Consider the following 17,404-nt stretch of genomic DNA (forward strand, 5'->3'; position numbering starts at 1 on the left):
CTTGCTTAAAAAATAACTAGACTCGAGTGTCACCTACACACAAAGTTCCATCATGACACCCACGTGCATGTCGCCCTCGGAGTGGGGCGTATCCTTCCTGCAAATGATGCTCTGGAACCTTTGCAGCAAGGGCAAAAGCGGGGCACTGGTGCCCTGGGCGGAACGCTCATTGTTAGTCTCCTGTGCCTCGCTGTCCCACAGCTGAAGCAACATCAGGATGGCAAACAACATTTGGCCAAAGGAGAAAAGATATTTATTCCTAGTAAAAACAGATTAACTTTTTTTTTCATGGTGGAGCAAAAATAAAAGCAAACAGCTAGATAGAAGTGAAGCAATACTTGGGATATGAAAGGAAACGAAAGTAAAGCCATGGTAATTAAATCACTGAATTGACACCAAGATTTCAGCACACGACATCACCTTTTGCTGATAGGAAAGACCAGTTAAGAAGCTCAAAGAGCATGTTTACATGAAAGATCTAGGATCTTAAATTCATGGAATAAAAATAATTAAATGAGGAAAACTGAAAAAAAAAAAAAATTCCCAGTCTAGAAAACTAAGCATAAAAAAAGGAAGTGAAGAAAAGGAAAAGAGAGAGCGAGCTCTGGGACATGGTTCTCTGGTTACAGAGCACCACATCTGCTGCAGTCACACACGATTCAGTGAAACAAACACAATGTAACAGGTATTTGGACACAGAGCCGCTTCCCCAAAGTGTTCCCAGTCTGTGGCAGCCCTCACCTCAGCGTGCCTGTCTGCACAGCCAGCTCCAGCAGGATGGCCAGGGCCAAGTGCTGGTCCTGCAGGGGGACGCTTCTGGCCCTTTGGTGCCTGGTGTTCCGTGAACATCCCTGAAATGAAAACAGTGGATGCAGGAACAAAGCGACCTCCAGAAAGACAGCATGCTTACAATCACACTAACACGTTTACTACACGCTCCCTCCCAAGGAAGGATATATTTTTAATATTTAGAATCAAGTTTATGAGACTTGCTACTCAAATTTTTCAGAGATTTTTAAAGTGTAAAATTAGCTTACAGAAATATATTTTATTTAAATTATTCATTCAGACACTATATTACAGTAGATGACATACTCCAAGTTTGTGAAACATAAAATAATTTATCTCATTATCAAAAACATGAGTAGAAGAATATCTAGCTATCTTTTCCAGTTTCAATGACTTGTAAGACTATAACAGTATCAACATCCTCCTACGGAATTAGAGAGCCAATCTCCAAAACCACCTGATAATCTGAAGGCAAAATGTCTACACTAATTTTTATCTCTGATCAATGAAATATTTTTAACTTTTCTATGTTACTCAATAATAAATTTTTTAAAATTCTATCCCAAGACTGCGGAGAAAGGATCCTATGGCATCAATATTACAGCTGAATTTTTGAAATCAACTCCATGCCTATGTTCAGGGCCTCCAGCGTTAAAAATTTGTGGTGATGCCTTCACCAGCAGGCTCAGGAAGTGGACTCAGAGCCAGGGATGCAAACGCCAAAGGCCTCCTGCCGGATGGAAGAAGGCACAGTGCTGACCTCTGCAAGGGGAGTGAGGAGTGGCCTCACTTTTCCTCTGCATCTGTCCTCCCTGTTGAATTTTATATTTTCTTTAAATTTAAAAACCTTAACAAAAATGCATAGCACCTAAGACCAGAATTCATGTTTTTCTTACACACAAATGATTCCTATTCAAAATTTTTTACGCTAAAAAGACCAGCTAAAGGACTAAACTATTTGATCTTGAGTAGTTGTTTACTCCCACGTTATCTATAAGACTTCAAACCAAGCGCCACTCTGCACTCAGGACAGCAGCTCCTAATCACAGACAGACACACAATGTAAGTGCTCAACCCTCCACGAATGACTGATGGCCAAATCTCTAAGCATCCTCCCTCGTCCATCTCATTTAGTATCACAGCTTCCTGGGTCTAGTCAGAGTATCATATATCAAATCTCCTGAAAAGCTGAGAACCCAGACCCAGAATCACAGCACTGAGAGCCCGCTGAAAACAGAGGTGAGAAACCAACCTACTAGGCTTCTTAGCTCTAAAGCGAGGGTGGTAAGAACCAGCCTCAAGCAGGCCAGCTGTCTGCGTGCAGAAGGCAAGAAAGGAAAGAACTCACCCCATCACAACGGACCTGAGGAAGCTGGTCGCTCTCTCCACCACCTCCAGCCACAGAGAGGACCCGGTGCTCTCATCGAAGAGCGAGGCCTCGGGAAGTGCTCGCAGGGCGTCCAGGGACTCCTACAACAGCTCACTGCAGAGGTCCGCATTCTCGCCTGGGCACACACGTGTCAGAGGAGCCCGCCCACTCCCCTCACTCTCCTGCTGGGCTTCCCACCCCTCAGCGAGAGATGATGCCACTGTCACCTTTCCAATCCCTCACTCAACAGGCCAAAATCTAGCACAGCTGTTCCAGTCAATTCTGTATTTCACGGCTGTCACATGAGCAATACAGTAACTTCTTATTCTTCTAGAATTAAGTCTGTACTCAGGTGTTCCATGGTAGTGGCTGACGTGGGGGTGAGGGTGCATGCACTCTCTTTTTTTTTCTTTAAAGCACAGACATGAAAAGTGAAACAGCCTCTGCAGCCTCTCATCTCACAAGCAAGGAAACCGAGGCACAGAGAACACAAGGGATCAGCCGAAGGGCACATGGTGGCTGAACCGAGCTCAAAACCCAGACTGTTGATGGATTAGGGAAGCAGAACAACGCATCACACCAGGGACCATACCTGATCGCCAAGCCCTGCACAGGAAGGCGAAGGCGAAAGACAGTGCCGCTCGGGATCCCACTCTGGCGAGCCCCCCCACACCTTTGCTCACAGGCCGGGAACTGCAGACGACACACACGGAACATACAACCAGTCAGCAGCGGAGGGTGCAGATACTACATAAAATCAATACTATGAAAGGGTGTGTACCAAAATCTGACCAATGGTTTTCTTCAAGTGACAGGATCACAAGTGGATTTTTAGTTTCGTTGTTTAACAACTTTGATCAAATGTCTTTTGTAAAGGAAAAGTTTTCTCTTTAAGCATCAAAGAAATGTATAAGGAATTTTAAATGTCTTGGGAAAATGCTCATGAAATGACCTCCCAAAGTGAGATTCTAGTGGGAGGAAGCAGACGATAAACAGATAAATACATAAACAGAGGGAGAATAAACCCCACATGGGAGACCAGGCCGGAGAGGAGCTGGAAGAAGAGCAGCAGAGACGCACAGGCTAGCCTGGCTCACCCCAGCTCCGGCGTCCTCCACTCGGGGTCTGCTCCTGGCCGCGGGTGAAGCCCTGTGTGCTTGAGCCACCCCGTGGGGAGTCGCCCTCTTCTGAGGATGGTGCTCATCACCGTCCTGTGTGTTTTTAAGCTTTTCGCTACTTGCGTATGTTAATTTCACAAGTCAGTTTCATTCCGCATGTAGTAAAAGGTTATGCAAATGGTACACCACAAAAACCATCCTGTACAAGAGAGAAAAGGCTAGAATACAAAAAGGCATAATCTCAACTCAATTATGCATAGAAAATAATTTTATTTTATACTTTATAGTATATCATATTTCTAATATATGTATATTACAGTATTGCTACTATATATTCTCCAAATTTACTAAAATTTGCTTTCATGATCAGGGGATACGCTATAAAAACAGGTGATATGGAGTTCAAGACCAGCCTGGCCAACAGGACGAAACCCTGTCTCCACTAAAAATACAAAAGGTAGCCAGGTGTGGTGGTGACATGCCTGTAATCCCAGCTACTCGGAGGCTGAGGCAGGCAAATCGCTTGAACCTGGGAGGCGGAGGCTGCAGTGAGCCAAGATCGCACCACTGCACTCCAGCCTGGGAGGCAGAGCAAGACTCCATCTCAAAAAAACAAAACAAAACAAAACAAAACAAAAAACAACAAACAGGGATGTTATAGAAGGATCTCCCCAAGATACCATGTGTAATAAAAATGGCAAAGAAGAACATGGCTGGCCGGGGCAACGGTACACGCTTATCCACAAGTGCCTGAATAATGCACCGGGAGCTCAGAGAGGAAACACAAGAACCTCTGAGAAGGGCACTGGGTACCTGGAAGATGGAAATCTTTGCTCCCGAATCCTAAATGAGAAATATGAACATGACAAGACACAGACATGTAACAGGACACACAGTCCTTACAAGAGAAGCACATGGGCCAAGTGTGGTCAGAGGAGGTGGGTGAGTCACTTTAGGTCAAGAGTTTGAGACCAGCTTGGCCAGCATGGCAAAACCCCGGCTCTACAAAAAATACAAAAATTAGCCAGGCATCGTGGCACACGCCTGCAGTCCCAGCTACTTGGGAGGCTGAGGTGGGAGAATCACTTGAGCCCAGGAGGTCAAGGCTGCAGGGAGCCATGATAGCCCCACTGCCCTGGGCAACAGTGAGACCCCCATGTCAAAACAAACAAACAAACAAAATCATCTCTAGATTAACACCTAATACAAGGTAAATGCTCTGTAATTAGTTGTTATATTGTATTGTTATTTGTATTTCTTAATTGTTGTGTTGTTTTTTATTGCTTTTCTTCCAATATTTTCGATCCACAGTTGGTTGAATCTGTGGATGTGAAACCCAGATACAGAGAGCCAACTGTAATGTGATTTCAACTATATTTAAACAGAAGGAAACAAAAAAGGAAAACAAACACAAAAATTAAAACGTAAGAAAACAAGGAAACAAGCTGCAAGTATCGCTCGTGTCTCTGGCGAGCAAGATGATCAGGGTTTTGCTTTGTTTCTTCCTGCCTCCTGTACTTTCTATGTGCTCTCCAGGGAGTCAAAGTCACTATCACAGTCAAATAAAGCCAACACTCCTAACTACACAAAATATAGTTTCATCTGGCAATCTTGTAGTTCAGCCTTCTGAGGACAAAAGTCTGATAGACAGCTTCATTTTGGAAAAGTACAATTTTACATAAGCTTTAAACATTCTAGTGGCTGTCAGCAAATATAGGAAATCTGTAATATATTATCAGGCATCAACAAATTAAAACTCATATGCCCAAAAGCATCCCCACTTTTTTTTTTTCTTTTTGAGACAGGGTTTCATTCTTGTTGCCCAGGCTGGAGTCCAACGGCACGATCTCCGCTCACTGCAACCTCCACCTCCCCAGTTCAAGCAATTCTCCTACCTCAGCCTCCCGAGTAGCTGGGATTACAGGCATGTGCCACCATGCCCTGGCTAATTTTTTTATTTTTAGCAGAGACAGGGTTTCTCCATATTGGTCAGATCTCAAACTCCCGACCTCAGGTGATCCGCCCGCCTCAGCCTCCCAAAGTGCTGGGATTACAGGCGTGAGCCACCGCGCCCGGCCTAAAAGCATCTCTTGTAATAAAAGAATAAGAAAATCACATTAGGAAGGAAAAACATGAAGCATCTAAACTAGATGGGCACTGAACATTACAATCTATCTCCTTACCCAGCAGCAAAACAAAATAAAACGTACACAATGTTCAGAATTCATTTTCAAATTTATACTTGAGCTGATCTAAAGCTTTGGCTGGCTTCCACAGTTACTGACAGAAAAAGGTCTTTAAAATAATGACACAGAGCCAGGCGCAGTGTCCCATGCCTGTAATCCCAGTACTCTGAGCGGTTGAAGCAGGAAGATTGCTTGAGGCCAGGAGCAAGACCCCATCTCCATGCGCGCGCGCACACACACACACACACACACACACACACACACACACACACACACACACACACACACACACACACACACACACACACACACACACACACACACACACACACACACACACACACACACACACACACAATTTTTATTTAGCCAGGCATGGCTGCATGTGCCTGTAGTCCCAGCTACTCAGGTGGCTGAAGCAGGAGGATCACTAGAGACCCAGAGTTCAAGGTTAGAATGAGCTATGATTACACCATTGCACCCCAGCCTGGGTGACAGTGCAAGACGTTGCCTCTCAAAAAAAAAAAAAAAAAAAAAAAGAAACAAAAAATTTTAATTGAATAAATAATGACAGAGATTACATAGTATGGTCTGTTACTACATGAGCAAATTGGCAAATTCATTCTCCAGATTACATAAAACATACAAAAAGGGAAAGCAAGAATAAATTTCAGAAGGTGAAGACAGACACTATATTGAAAATCTTAATTAAACTTTCTGAAACAAAACAGTCTGAATTTTATATTTAACTGGCATTAGGATTCTTTTTTTTTTTTTTTTGAGACGGAGTCTCACTCTGTCGCCCAGGCTGGAGTGTGGTGACACGACCTCAGCTCACTGCAAGCTCCGCCTCCTGGGTTCATGCCATTCTCCTGCCTCAGCCTCCCAAGTAGCTGGGACTACAGGCGCCCGCCACCACGCCTGGCTAATTTTTTTTGTATTTTTAGTAGAGACAGGGTTTCACCGTGTTAACCAGGATGGTCTCGGTCTCCTGACCTCGTGATCCACCCGCCTCGGCCTCGCAAAGTGCTGGGATTACAGGCGTGAGCCACCACGCCCGGCCCATTAGGATTCTTTCTTTGCGTTATATTACCTTTTTCTGTCCACAAGAGGCAGAGAAATGCCACTGCTTTTCCACTTAACTTTGACATTCTCCTGAAAAATGGTTCAAGGCAATGAAACAGTGCTCCAAGATTACCAGCCTCTGCTTGAGTCACGGGGCTGAGAGTGGTGGTGGCTGACTGAATGGCCAGGGCCTGCTGCTCTTTAACCAGCACAGAAAGACACCCCTTCAGTTCATTCACATCTAGAAAACAAGACAAGATAACATCTCACCTGTGGACAATGTGGCCACAGTTTGTTGTAATGTTGAGAAAATGGATGGTGACAACAGGTAGTACTCAAAGGCATGATATGTGGCAACAACGGTTTTAACCACTTTACACATACGAATTCAGGCAACCCTCACAACCAGCACTGTCAAGCAGTGTTGTAAATCCATTTTATGGATGAAGAAACTGAGGCACCAAGTGGTTAAGCAACTTCTCCGAGGCCACACAGAGGAGTAAAGCACATGACAGAGACTCTGAACCACCATGGCATACTGCCTCTCTGAAAACATCATATAAAAGTTGGCCGGGACAGTGGCTCACGCCTGTAATCGCAACACTTTGGGAGGCCAAGGCGGGTGGATCACTTCAGGTCAGGAGTTCAAGACCAGCCTGGCCAACATGGCGAAACCCCTTCTCTGCTAAAAAAAAAATACAAAAATTAGCTGGGTGTGGTGGTGCGCGCCTAGAATTCTAGCTACTCAGGACGCTGAGGCACAAGAATCGCTTGAACCCAGGAGGCGGAAGGTTGCAGCGAGCTGAGCTTGTGCTGCTGCACTCTAGCCTGGGTGACGGAATGAGACTCTGTCTCCCCCAAAAAAAAAAAAAGTTACTAACACAGAACTCTGAAGTCAATATCAATCAATATTTTTCAGCAGCACATCTCCTAAACAGAGAAAAACACTAGCCATTACTTTTATGTTGAAAAACCAAATTCAAAATAAAAACGATGTCTTGATAAAATTACCCAGTACGCATGACTCATGAAACACATTTATGGACATATTTTAGAGGAAGATAAAGTAACCAGTTAGAATACACATTCCAACTAGTAAGTGATATTTCATTATATTATTCTCTTTACTTCTATGTATCTTCAAAAATTTCCATACTAAGAAGTGTTTTGTAAGTAGCTAGAAGGCAATCACATGAGTGAAAATAATTCAAAGGATTCTGGTCTTTCGATTAAGCATGCGTCTACCTCAGAGTACAGATCATTATAGGGGAACTGTAAGTTACCTCCCACCAATCCCCTATAACACCACAGTTCCCAGTGGCAGGGTGAGAGCTGGGCTCTTCTGGGCCTGCCTCTCTGCTGCTTACTAGCCTGGAGGCCAGCAGTCACCAGCCTCGCAGCCCTGGATCCTGACAGGTAATAGCAACACCCCTACTGGCTGCCTCCCCTTGGGCAGAAGACATCAGTTTTCCGGCTACCCATTCCCTGGATATGCTCTCCACGGGACGGGAGGGGCTTAGAAGGCAGGAGAGGGACACATCTCACCACTCCCTGGAAAGGCACAGGGTGACGCACACTGTGCCCAGCACCAGCAGTAGGATGTGAGAGCTGAAGCTTTGCAGCTAAGAGCTAATAGTTATTTAAAATGACATGAAGAATACTGAATTGCACACTGGGCTCAAGATGGAGAAGTGAAAGACTGACAGGTAAAGCAGTGCCCCTGCCCTTCTCAGGGCATCGCCACCGAGCCACCCTTCAGGCAAGGAGGCTGGCCCAGCACTTCAAGGGCTAAGCCCTTCCTGAAGAGTCACTGCATTTTCCGCCTTTAAATAATACATCTCCCTTCTGCTTGGCTGCGGAGCCCAGAAACAACCCCAAAGCTCCAAGAAAGCAGCTCGGCCCTTGAGCACCCACGTGCCCTTCTCCCTGACACCCTCCTGCTTATTCCATTGCAATCCTGACTGCCCAGTCCATCATTCATGTACATTCTAAAACAGTGGGTGAGAAAATACACAAACCATGGACACCACTGGGGAGTCAGAACTCCTACCCCTGCCTCACAGTAACCAGGGGCCTCTAGGCAAAGTGGGAAGCCTGGACTTCGTCTCCAGCTGCCAGCGATGAGGTGAAGCACGCCCTATCCCGGCCAGAGCAGGGTCACAGAAAGATTTAACCACTTACACAGAAGATTTAAGTAAGACCTAGAGTCGCCTAACAACATGTTCCATTGAGAAAGTCACTCATGATACCAAGAACCAGGAAGATCTAAAACCAAATTTTAAACAACAATTATAGAAATACCACAATGAAAGATGTGGGAATAATGTGGCCAATAATTAAAAGCAGTCATGATAAAAAGGCTTCAACAAGCAATTACAAACACATGTGAAATAAATGAAAAAATAGAAAGCCTAAGACAAGAAAAGGAAGACAAAAAAAAAAAAAAAGAAACCAAATAGGAAGTTTAGAACTGAAAAATACAATAACCAAAATAAAAAGCTCAGTGAATGGACACAGCAGTAGAGTGGAGGAAAAAGGGCAAAGAATCAGTGATGTAAAAGATAGAAGTTACCCAATGTGAATAACACAGAAGAAATACACGCCCCTAAGGTGGGGCATGGTGGCTCATAGCTGTAATCCCAGCACTTAGGGAGGCCAAGGCAGGTGGATCACAAGGTCAGGAGTTTGAGACCCGCCTGGTCAACATGGTGAAACCCCATCTCTACTAAAAATACAAAAATTAGCTGGCCATGGTGGCGGGCACCTGTAATCCCAGCTACTCAAGAGGCTGAGACAGGAGAATTGTTTGAACTCGGGAGGCGGCGGTTACAGTGAACCGAGATGGTGCCATTGCACTCCAGCCTGGAAAACAGGGAGAGATTCCATCTCAAAAAAAAAAAAAAAAGAAAAGAAAGAAGTATATGTCCCCGCGGAAAAGAAAAACAAACAAAAAACAAAACAGTCTCAGGGACCTATGGGACTATAACAACTCCAGTCACTGAACTCACAAAGGGACAGGAGAAACAAGGTGGGGTTGACCGGGAGGCGGAGCTTGCAGTGAGCCGAGACTACACCACTGTACTCCAGCCTGGGAGACACAGCAAGACTCTGTCTCAAAAAAAAAAATAAATAAATAAATAAAAAAAGAAGTTGGGGTTGAAAGTGTACTCTAAGAAGTGATGGCTTAAAATTTCCCAAATTTGGCAAGAGACATAAACCTACAGATCTAAGGTAAGCAAACCGTAAACAGGATGAATCCGAAGAAATCCAAACTAAGACATATCATAACCAAACTCCAAAAAACAAAAGACAAAGAAAACATTTCAAAGGCCACTAAAGAAAAACAGTACCTCAACTATCATGGATTAACAGGTCAAATGACAGCAAATTTCTCATCAGAAACCATGGAGGCCAGCTGAAAGTACAAAATATTTTTCAAATGATGAAAAGAACCATTAACCCAGAATTCTTATATCCACCAAAAATGTCCTTCGGGAATGAAAAGGAAAGCAAAACATTCTCAGAGGAAGTAAAACAGAATTTGTCACCAGAAGACCCACACCAAGAGAAAGGCTAATGGAAGTTCTCTAAGCAGAATGGCAACCATCAAAGAAGAAAACCCTGGAACTTCCGGAAGGAGGAGATGACAAGCACACCAATGCATAAATACAACAGACTTTTCCCTCACCTCTGGATTTTGCTAAATTATGTCTGAAGGTTCAACCAAAAATTATAACATTGTCATATGTGGTTATAAATGTAAGCAAATGAAATACTTAAGGCAAGTATATTACGAACAGGAGAACAGAAAGGAACGTCAGGGGAGGTAGTTTCTATATCCCTGAAACTAAATGACAACACCAGGTACAATCTAATAAGTGTTCATACATACACAGGCTGAGTGTCCCTTACAAAATGCTCAGGAGCACAAGTGCTCCGCATTTCAGATTTTTATCAGATTTAGGAATATTTGCATATAAATAATGAGATATTTTGGGGATAGGACCCAAGTCGAAATACATTCATTTATGTTTTATATATACCTTATACAGAGAGCCTGAAGGTGATTTTATATAGTATTCTCAATAATTTTGTGCATGAAACAAAATTCATGCTAAGTACCTATGAATGGAATTTTCTACTTGGGGGCATCATGCTGGGGTGCCCAAAAGTTTTGAATTTTGGGGCATTTCTGATTTTGGATTTTGGGTTTAGAGATGCTCAATCTATATGTAATATAGTACCTAGAAAAGCCACTAAAAAAGCTATACGAAAAGATACACTCTAAAACACTACAGAAAAATCAAAATAAAATGCTAAAAATGGTCAAGTAAACCACAGACAGCCAGGAAGAATCAAACCAAAAAAATGAAAAACAAAAGAAATAGAAAATACAAAATAAAATGGCAGTGTTAAGCCTCAATTTAACAATAATGACATTAAATTAAATGTAAAGTCTGAATACATTAAAAGACACTGGGAGAATAGGCTAGAGAACATGATCCAACTACATGTTGTCCATAAGAAAGTGACTTCAAATAGGCAAACTGAAAACAGAAGCACAGAAAAAGAAAGATCATGCAAACATTACTGAAAGGACAGCAGAAGTTGGCTACATTAATACCAAATAAAGTAAGCTTCACAGCAAAGATAATTACCAAGAGGGCTGGGCACAGTGGCTCACGCCTGTAATCCTAGCACTTTGGGAGGCCAAGGTGGGTGGATCACCTGAGCTCAAGAGTTTGAGACCAGCCTGGCCAACATGACAAAACCCCATCTCTACTAAAATACAAAAATTAGCTGGGCGTGATGGCGGGCCCCTATAATCACAGCTACTCAGGAGGCTGAGGCAGGAGAATCACTTGAACCTGGTGGGTTTGGAGGTTGATGAGCTGAGATCGCGCCACTTCAGTCCTGCCTAGGCAAAAGGACCGAAACTCTGTCTCAAGAAAAAAACAAAAAAAAAGAAAAAGATAATTACCAGGAACAGACGGCAACATTACAGAATTAGAACTTGGTCAATACACCATTAAGATGCAGCAATTTGAAACAAAAAACAATGAACAGAACTGAAAGGAGAAAAAGACATTTATACTTTTATAGTTGGAGACCTCAAAATCTCTCTCTACAGCTAATAAAATTAGGAGACAGAAAGGCTGCCAGGATATAGAACTCAACATCACCATCAATCAACTAGATCCAATCAAAATTTATAGAACACTCCAGCCAATAACAGCAGAATACATAATCTGTTCAAGTATCCACAAATACTAAGTTAGAACATATTCTGAGGCATAAAACAAACCTAACAAATTTTTTGAAATTACAATCACACAGCATATGTTCCCTCAAACAATGGAGACAAATTAGAAGTCAACAAGAGAACAATTACAGGAAAATTGCCTAACTCTCAGAAACTAAACTTTAAAACTTCTAAATAACCCATGGATCTAAGAGGAAGTCTCAAGGGAAATTTTAAAATATATTCTGAACTGAGAGAAAATGCAAGTACTATACATCAAAATGAATGGGAAAGAGCTACAGTGGGTGATGAGAGAGAAATTTACAGCACTAAATGAATGGTACGTTAGAAACTTGGAAACAAATCAATAATATAAGTGCCCACCTCGACAACCTCAAAGAAAAAAAAATAGCAAAATAAACCCAAAAGTAAACAGAAACGAAGAAATAATTAAGGTAAGAGTAGAAACAAACTGAAAACAAAAAAACAATAAACAGTAAAGCAAAAAGCTGCTTCTTTGAAAAGATCAATAAAACTGACACACCTCTCTCAGCAATACTGACCAAAAAAAAAAAAAAAAAAAAAAAAACAGACATAAATTACCAACATTAGTGATGTCACAGACTCTAAAGATATCAAAAAAGATAATTAATTAGGAATTACTAGGAACAACTCTACACACATAAATTTGACAACTTGGGCAAAATGGACTTATTCCTCAAATAATACAAATTACTACAACTCACCAAATATAAAATAGATCATCTGAATAGCCCTAACTACTATTAAGAAAACTGAATTCATAATTCTAAGAATCCCGAGAAAAAAGAAATTACCAGACCCAAATGAATTCACTGGATAATTCCATCAAACATTAAAAAAGAATTAACACAGACTCAAAACAATCTCTTCTGGAAACTAGAAAAGGAAAAACCTCCCAATTCATTTTAAGAAGCTAATATTAGCATGATATCGAACCTAAAGACAGTACAAACTACAGGACAATATATACATAGACACAAAAATATTCAGTGAATTATTAGCAAGTAGAATTAAACAAAATATAAAAAGAATTACACATCATCGCCAAGTAGTTTCACTGCAGGAATGCAAAGCTGGTTCAACAGTCAAAAATCAATGTAACCCACCCTATTAATAGGCTAAAGAACAGAAATTGCATGATTACAAATCAATTGATTTAGAAAAAGCAAATGACAGGCTGGGCACAGTGGCTCACGCCTGTAATCCCAGCACTCTGCAAGGCCGAGGCGGGCAAATCACAAGGTCAGGAGATCGAGACCTTCCTGGCTAATACAGTGAAACCCCGTCTCTACTAAAAATACAAAAAATTAGCAGGGCGTGGTGGCGGACACCTGTAATCCCAGCTACAGGAGGCTGAGGCAGGAGAATGGCGTGAACCTGGGAGGCAGAGCTGGCAATGAGTCAAGATCACGCCACTGGACTCCAGCCTGGGCCACAGAGCGAGACACCGTCTCAAAAAAAAAAAACAAAAGAAAAAGCAAATGACAAAACTCAATACTCATGCATAAAAATTCTCAAAAAACAGTAACAAATGGGAACTTCATCACTTTGATAAGCAGCATTTACAAAACCTTAAGCTAAAACCTATGCTAACAACAATGTCAGAGAGGGTCCTCCTAGACCTACTTTACACAGCAGAGAGAATTATTAGGAATGATTTAGATAGTCACTAAGAGTTTACTCTCCTAAGAGATTACAACACCCAATGGCCAGCAAGCCCTTTTCATTAGACAAAAAGAAAAGCTGTGATTTGTCAACACTCTCAGAAGGTTCACTGTGAAATGTGCACTTCTGAACTCCTGCTGAGGGCCTACACGCTGCAGTGTTGAGAAGCAAGTGTCCAGAGGTCTCCTTGGAAACACTGCAAAAAAAATGTGAGGGACTGATGGATGAATAGAGGGACGAAAAGGTGGAGAGAGCAGTGATAAAGCAAGTGGGATGATGCCAGCGGCACAGTCTTAGGTGGTGAATATGTGGGTGCGCACTGTAAAATTCTTTCAACTTTTCCGTATTTTTTTTTCATAATAAAATATTGGAAAAAATAAACCTGTGAAAAAGGAAGTTTTAGTCAAACGTATCTAAGCAAAAGAAAAAGCAAGTTTTAAATTCCTATGGCTCAAATTAATGTGTTTTTCTTTTTAGGTTGAGATGCAAAAGCAAAAAAGAAAAAAAGGAATGAAAGGAATAGGAGCTATTCTAAAAGCGACAAATTCCACCTGCAGTTTGATTAAAGATGACGTGGCTGAAGAACATGCTTTGAATCCAAGCCCCTTCAAGGCTGCCAGGTAGAGAGTCGGTTCTGCGAAAGCTCCATACCTGTGAGCAAGCAGGGCTTCCAAGTAAACCCTCTTCATTAAAGCTGCCCTGAGTCAACAAGCTGGGCTTTAATCTGAGCAAGAAAGGTATACTTCGTGGCTAGTTACCCACCCATAACTGTAGGTACTTTGATAGCTAGGTGAGGGGAAAGAAGGAGAAAGGCAAAACAACAGATTTTAAAAATCACAACAAATGTTTATCAAACAGTATGCGCCAGGCACTGACTTAGAAGCTTCAAGTGCATTATTTCATGTCATTTGCACAGCAACTCTCTGATAAGTATTCACTTATTTTATATATATTATATAATTTTAATTATTTACATTATATTATACTTATTCCTTTTTTTTTTTTTTTTTTTTTTTTTTGAGACAGAGTCTCACTCTGTCACCCAGGCTGGAGTGCAGTGGTGTGATCTCGGCTCACTACAAGCTCTGCCTCCTGGGTTCACGCCATTCTCCTGCCTCAGCCTCCCGAGTAGCTGGGACTACAGGTGCCTGCCACCACGCCCAGCTAATTTTTTTGTATTTTTAGTAGAGATGGGGTTTCACCGTGTTAGCTAGGATGGTCTCAATCTCCTGACCTCGTGACCCACCCGCCTCGCCCTCCCAAAGTGCTGAGATTACAGGCGTGAGCCACCGCACCCGGCCACTTACTCCTATTTTATACATGAGAGGCCCAAGGTGAGACAAAGTGATTTGTGTAGAGTCAGAGATAAAGCCAAAATTGATAACCAGACAGACTGAAAAACTTCTCTGCCAGCAGATCTAGAAATGATAAATGAAGATCTTCAAACTGAAGGAAAATGATACCAGAGGGCAACTGGGATATAAACAAAACCTTAAGGGCCCAAAATGATAAACATGTAGGTTAACATAAATACTTTTTTTTTGGCCGGTCGTGGTGGCTTTTGGGAGGCCAAGGCAGGTGGACCACCTGAGGTCAGGAGTTCGAAACCAGCCCGACAAACATGATGAAACCCTGTCTCTACTCAAAAATACAGAATTAGCCAGGCCGTGGTGTTCACTTGGACATATGACACAGCAACACAACCAACCAAGAACAGGTCAGAAGCAGGAAGCTGTGGTCAGAGCATTGCCCCGCAGCTCAGGCAGCGTTAATACCATTTGCAAGTGGAGAGTGACAAGTTAAAGATGTACCTGAAAATGCCAGAGATGATAGATTTAAACCCAAGTGGTCTAAAGATTCCAAATAAAAAACAGAGGTTGTCAGGGTGAATAAAGAAGCAAGACCTAATTATATGATACCTAAAAGAAATCCACTTTACATATACACAAAGGTTGAAAGTGAAAAAAGCTAAACCAGGCAAACACACTATGCAAACACCAAATCAGAAGAAAAGAGGGTAGTCAGACCAAGGTTACCTCACAACAAAGAATATCACCGGAGATAAAGGGGGTCAAATTTATGAAAATGACATAAAAATCCTAAAAGTGCATGCACCTGGCTGGGCATGGTGGCTCACGCCTGTAATCCCAGCACTTTGGGAGGCCGAGGCGTGCAGATCATGAGGTCAGTAGATTGAGACCATCCTGGCTAACACGGCGAAACCCCGTCTCCATTAAAAATACAAAAAGATTAGCCGGGCGTGGTGGCGGGCACCGGTAGTCCCAGCTACTCGGGAGGCTGAGGCAGGAGAATGCCGTGAACCTGTGAGGCTGAGGTTGCAGTGAGCTGAGATCGCGCCACTGCACTCCAGCCTGTGGGACACACAACACTCCGTCTCCAAAAAAAAAAAAAGAAAAAAACTGCATGCACCTTATAACATAGTTTTCAAATACATGAAGCAAAAACTGCAGAGCTGAAAGAAAATAATCCATAATTAGCATGAGAGATTTCAATTCTCCTCAGAAGAGGAACTAAGCAGTGAAATTGCTCTTCATGCCTCCCCAGCACAATGGAGATACTCCAGGGAAATAAAGGCCAGTCACTGGGGCTCATCTCCCCAGAACGCTGAGACGCTGAGACTGGCTTCTCTGTAAATAAATGACTAGTATTTGCTAGGAAAAGAGTCCTTATCTATGAAATGTTTTTAGCAAGATGTGGTTAGTTGAGGATTGTGTTTGGTAAACATACCTAAAATCCACAGACTTATGGGACATGGCTCCCTGGAAAAGGTTCCCTAAGGTGTATAAACCATCTGACTACAAAATGGGAACACTGCACATCCTTAATGCTCCTTGTTCAGTGAGATGATGACACACCTCAGTGAGAAGACGACACGCCTCAGTGAGAGGGCAACACGCCTCAGTGAGGGGACAACACACCTCAGTGAGGGGACGACACGCCTCAGTGAGGGGACGACACGCCTCAGTGAGGGGACGACACACCTCAGTGAGGGGGCGGCACGCCTCAGTGAGGGGACGACACACCTGAGGGGACGACATGCCTCAGTGAGGGGACGACACACCTGAGGGGACGACACGCCTCAGTGAGGGGACGACAGACCTGAGAGGATGACATGCCTCAGTGAGGGGACGGCACGCCTCAGTGAGAGGTCTCATCTCTCAGGCGGGGTTCAAAGAGGACGGACTTGGGGGAGTTGCACAGCTTGTCCCACATCTCTCCCCACTTTGCCTGAGCACACAAGTGAGGATATTACTTGTATCTTTAAAGTTACTAAGTAATCAGGAACGGGTAAGATCTCTGAGATTCATGTCAAACTAATGTGGTAATCCAACCTTGTGTGTTAGTTCAACTCCTCTTCTAACAGTGAATAGAACAAGTAGGCAGAAAATTATTTCAAGTCAAGGATACCTGAACACTATCAACTTGATCTCATTAAGCTTTACGGGGCAGCAAAATACACATTTTTCTTTTTTTTTGAGACATAGTCTCACTTTGTCACCCAGAATAAAATGCAGTGGCACAATCGAGATTACAGGCGCCCACCACCAGACCCAGTTAATTTTTGTATTTTTCGTAGAGACAGTGTTTCACCATGTTGGCCAGGCTGGTCTCGAACTCCTGACCTCAAGTAATCCACCCACCTTGGCCTCCCAAAGTGCTGGGATTACAGGCATGAGTCACCGTACCCGGCCACATTCTTATTACGTGTGCATGAAACATTCCACAGAACAGATCATATTCTGGGGCTTAAGACAAGCCTCAACATTGAAATCACAGAATATGTTCTCTGACTACAACTAATTTAGAAATTGTTAACAAGAGATATTTGAAAATCCCCAAACATTTAGAAATGAAATAACACATTTCCAAATAATAAGTGGGTAAAAGAAGAAATTAAAAGGGAAAT

The 17,404-nt window shown here is 42.7% G+C and overlaps 1 protein-coding gene across 13 annotated transcripts in view; it reads right to left on the reverse strand.

The window, feature by feature from the left end:
• LOC134737557 (E3 ubiquitin-protein ligase HERC2-like) overlaps positions 1-17,404 on the reverse strand; it is a 61,192-nt gene that overhangs the window by 34,583 nt on the left and 9,205 nt on the right. For 3 of the 13 annotated variants that reach the window (XM_063653127.1, XM_063653130.1, XM_063653134.1), the window contains exons 2-4: positions 6,556-6,768; positions 2,153-3,494; positions 742-851 (exon numbers count right to left, since the gene is read on the reverse strand). The exons of 3 other annotated variants lie outside the window; for them this stretch is intronic. In XM_063653127.1, coding sequence (XP_063509197.1) covers positions 742-851; positions 2,153-2,288 — 246 coding nt within the window. In that variant the 5' untranslated portion in view covers positions 2,289-3,494; positions 6,556-6,768. Of the gene's footprint in view, positions 1-63; positions 150-741; positions 852-2,137; positions 3,495-6,555; positions 6,769-17,404 lie in introns of those variants that run through there. 7 more of the 13 variants (XM_063653122.1, XM_063653124.1, XM_063653121.1 and 4 more) reach the window with 7 other exon arrangements.

This window comes from Pongo pygmaeus, chromosome 16 (assembly GCF_028885625.2).
Source record: "Pongo pygmaeus isolate AG05252 chromosome 16, NHGRI_mPonPyg2-v2.0_pri, whole genome shotgun sequence".
Classification (NCBI taxonomy): domain Eukaryota; kingdom Metazoa; phylum Chordata; class Mammalia; order Primates; family Hominidae; genus Pongo; species Pongo pygmaeus.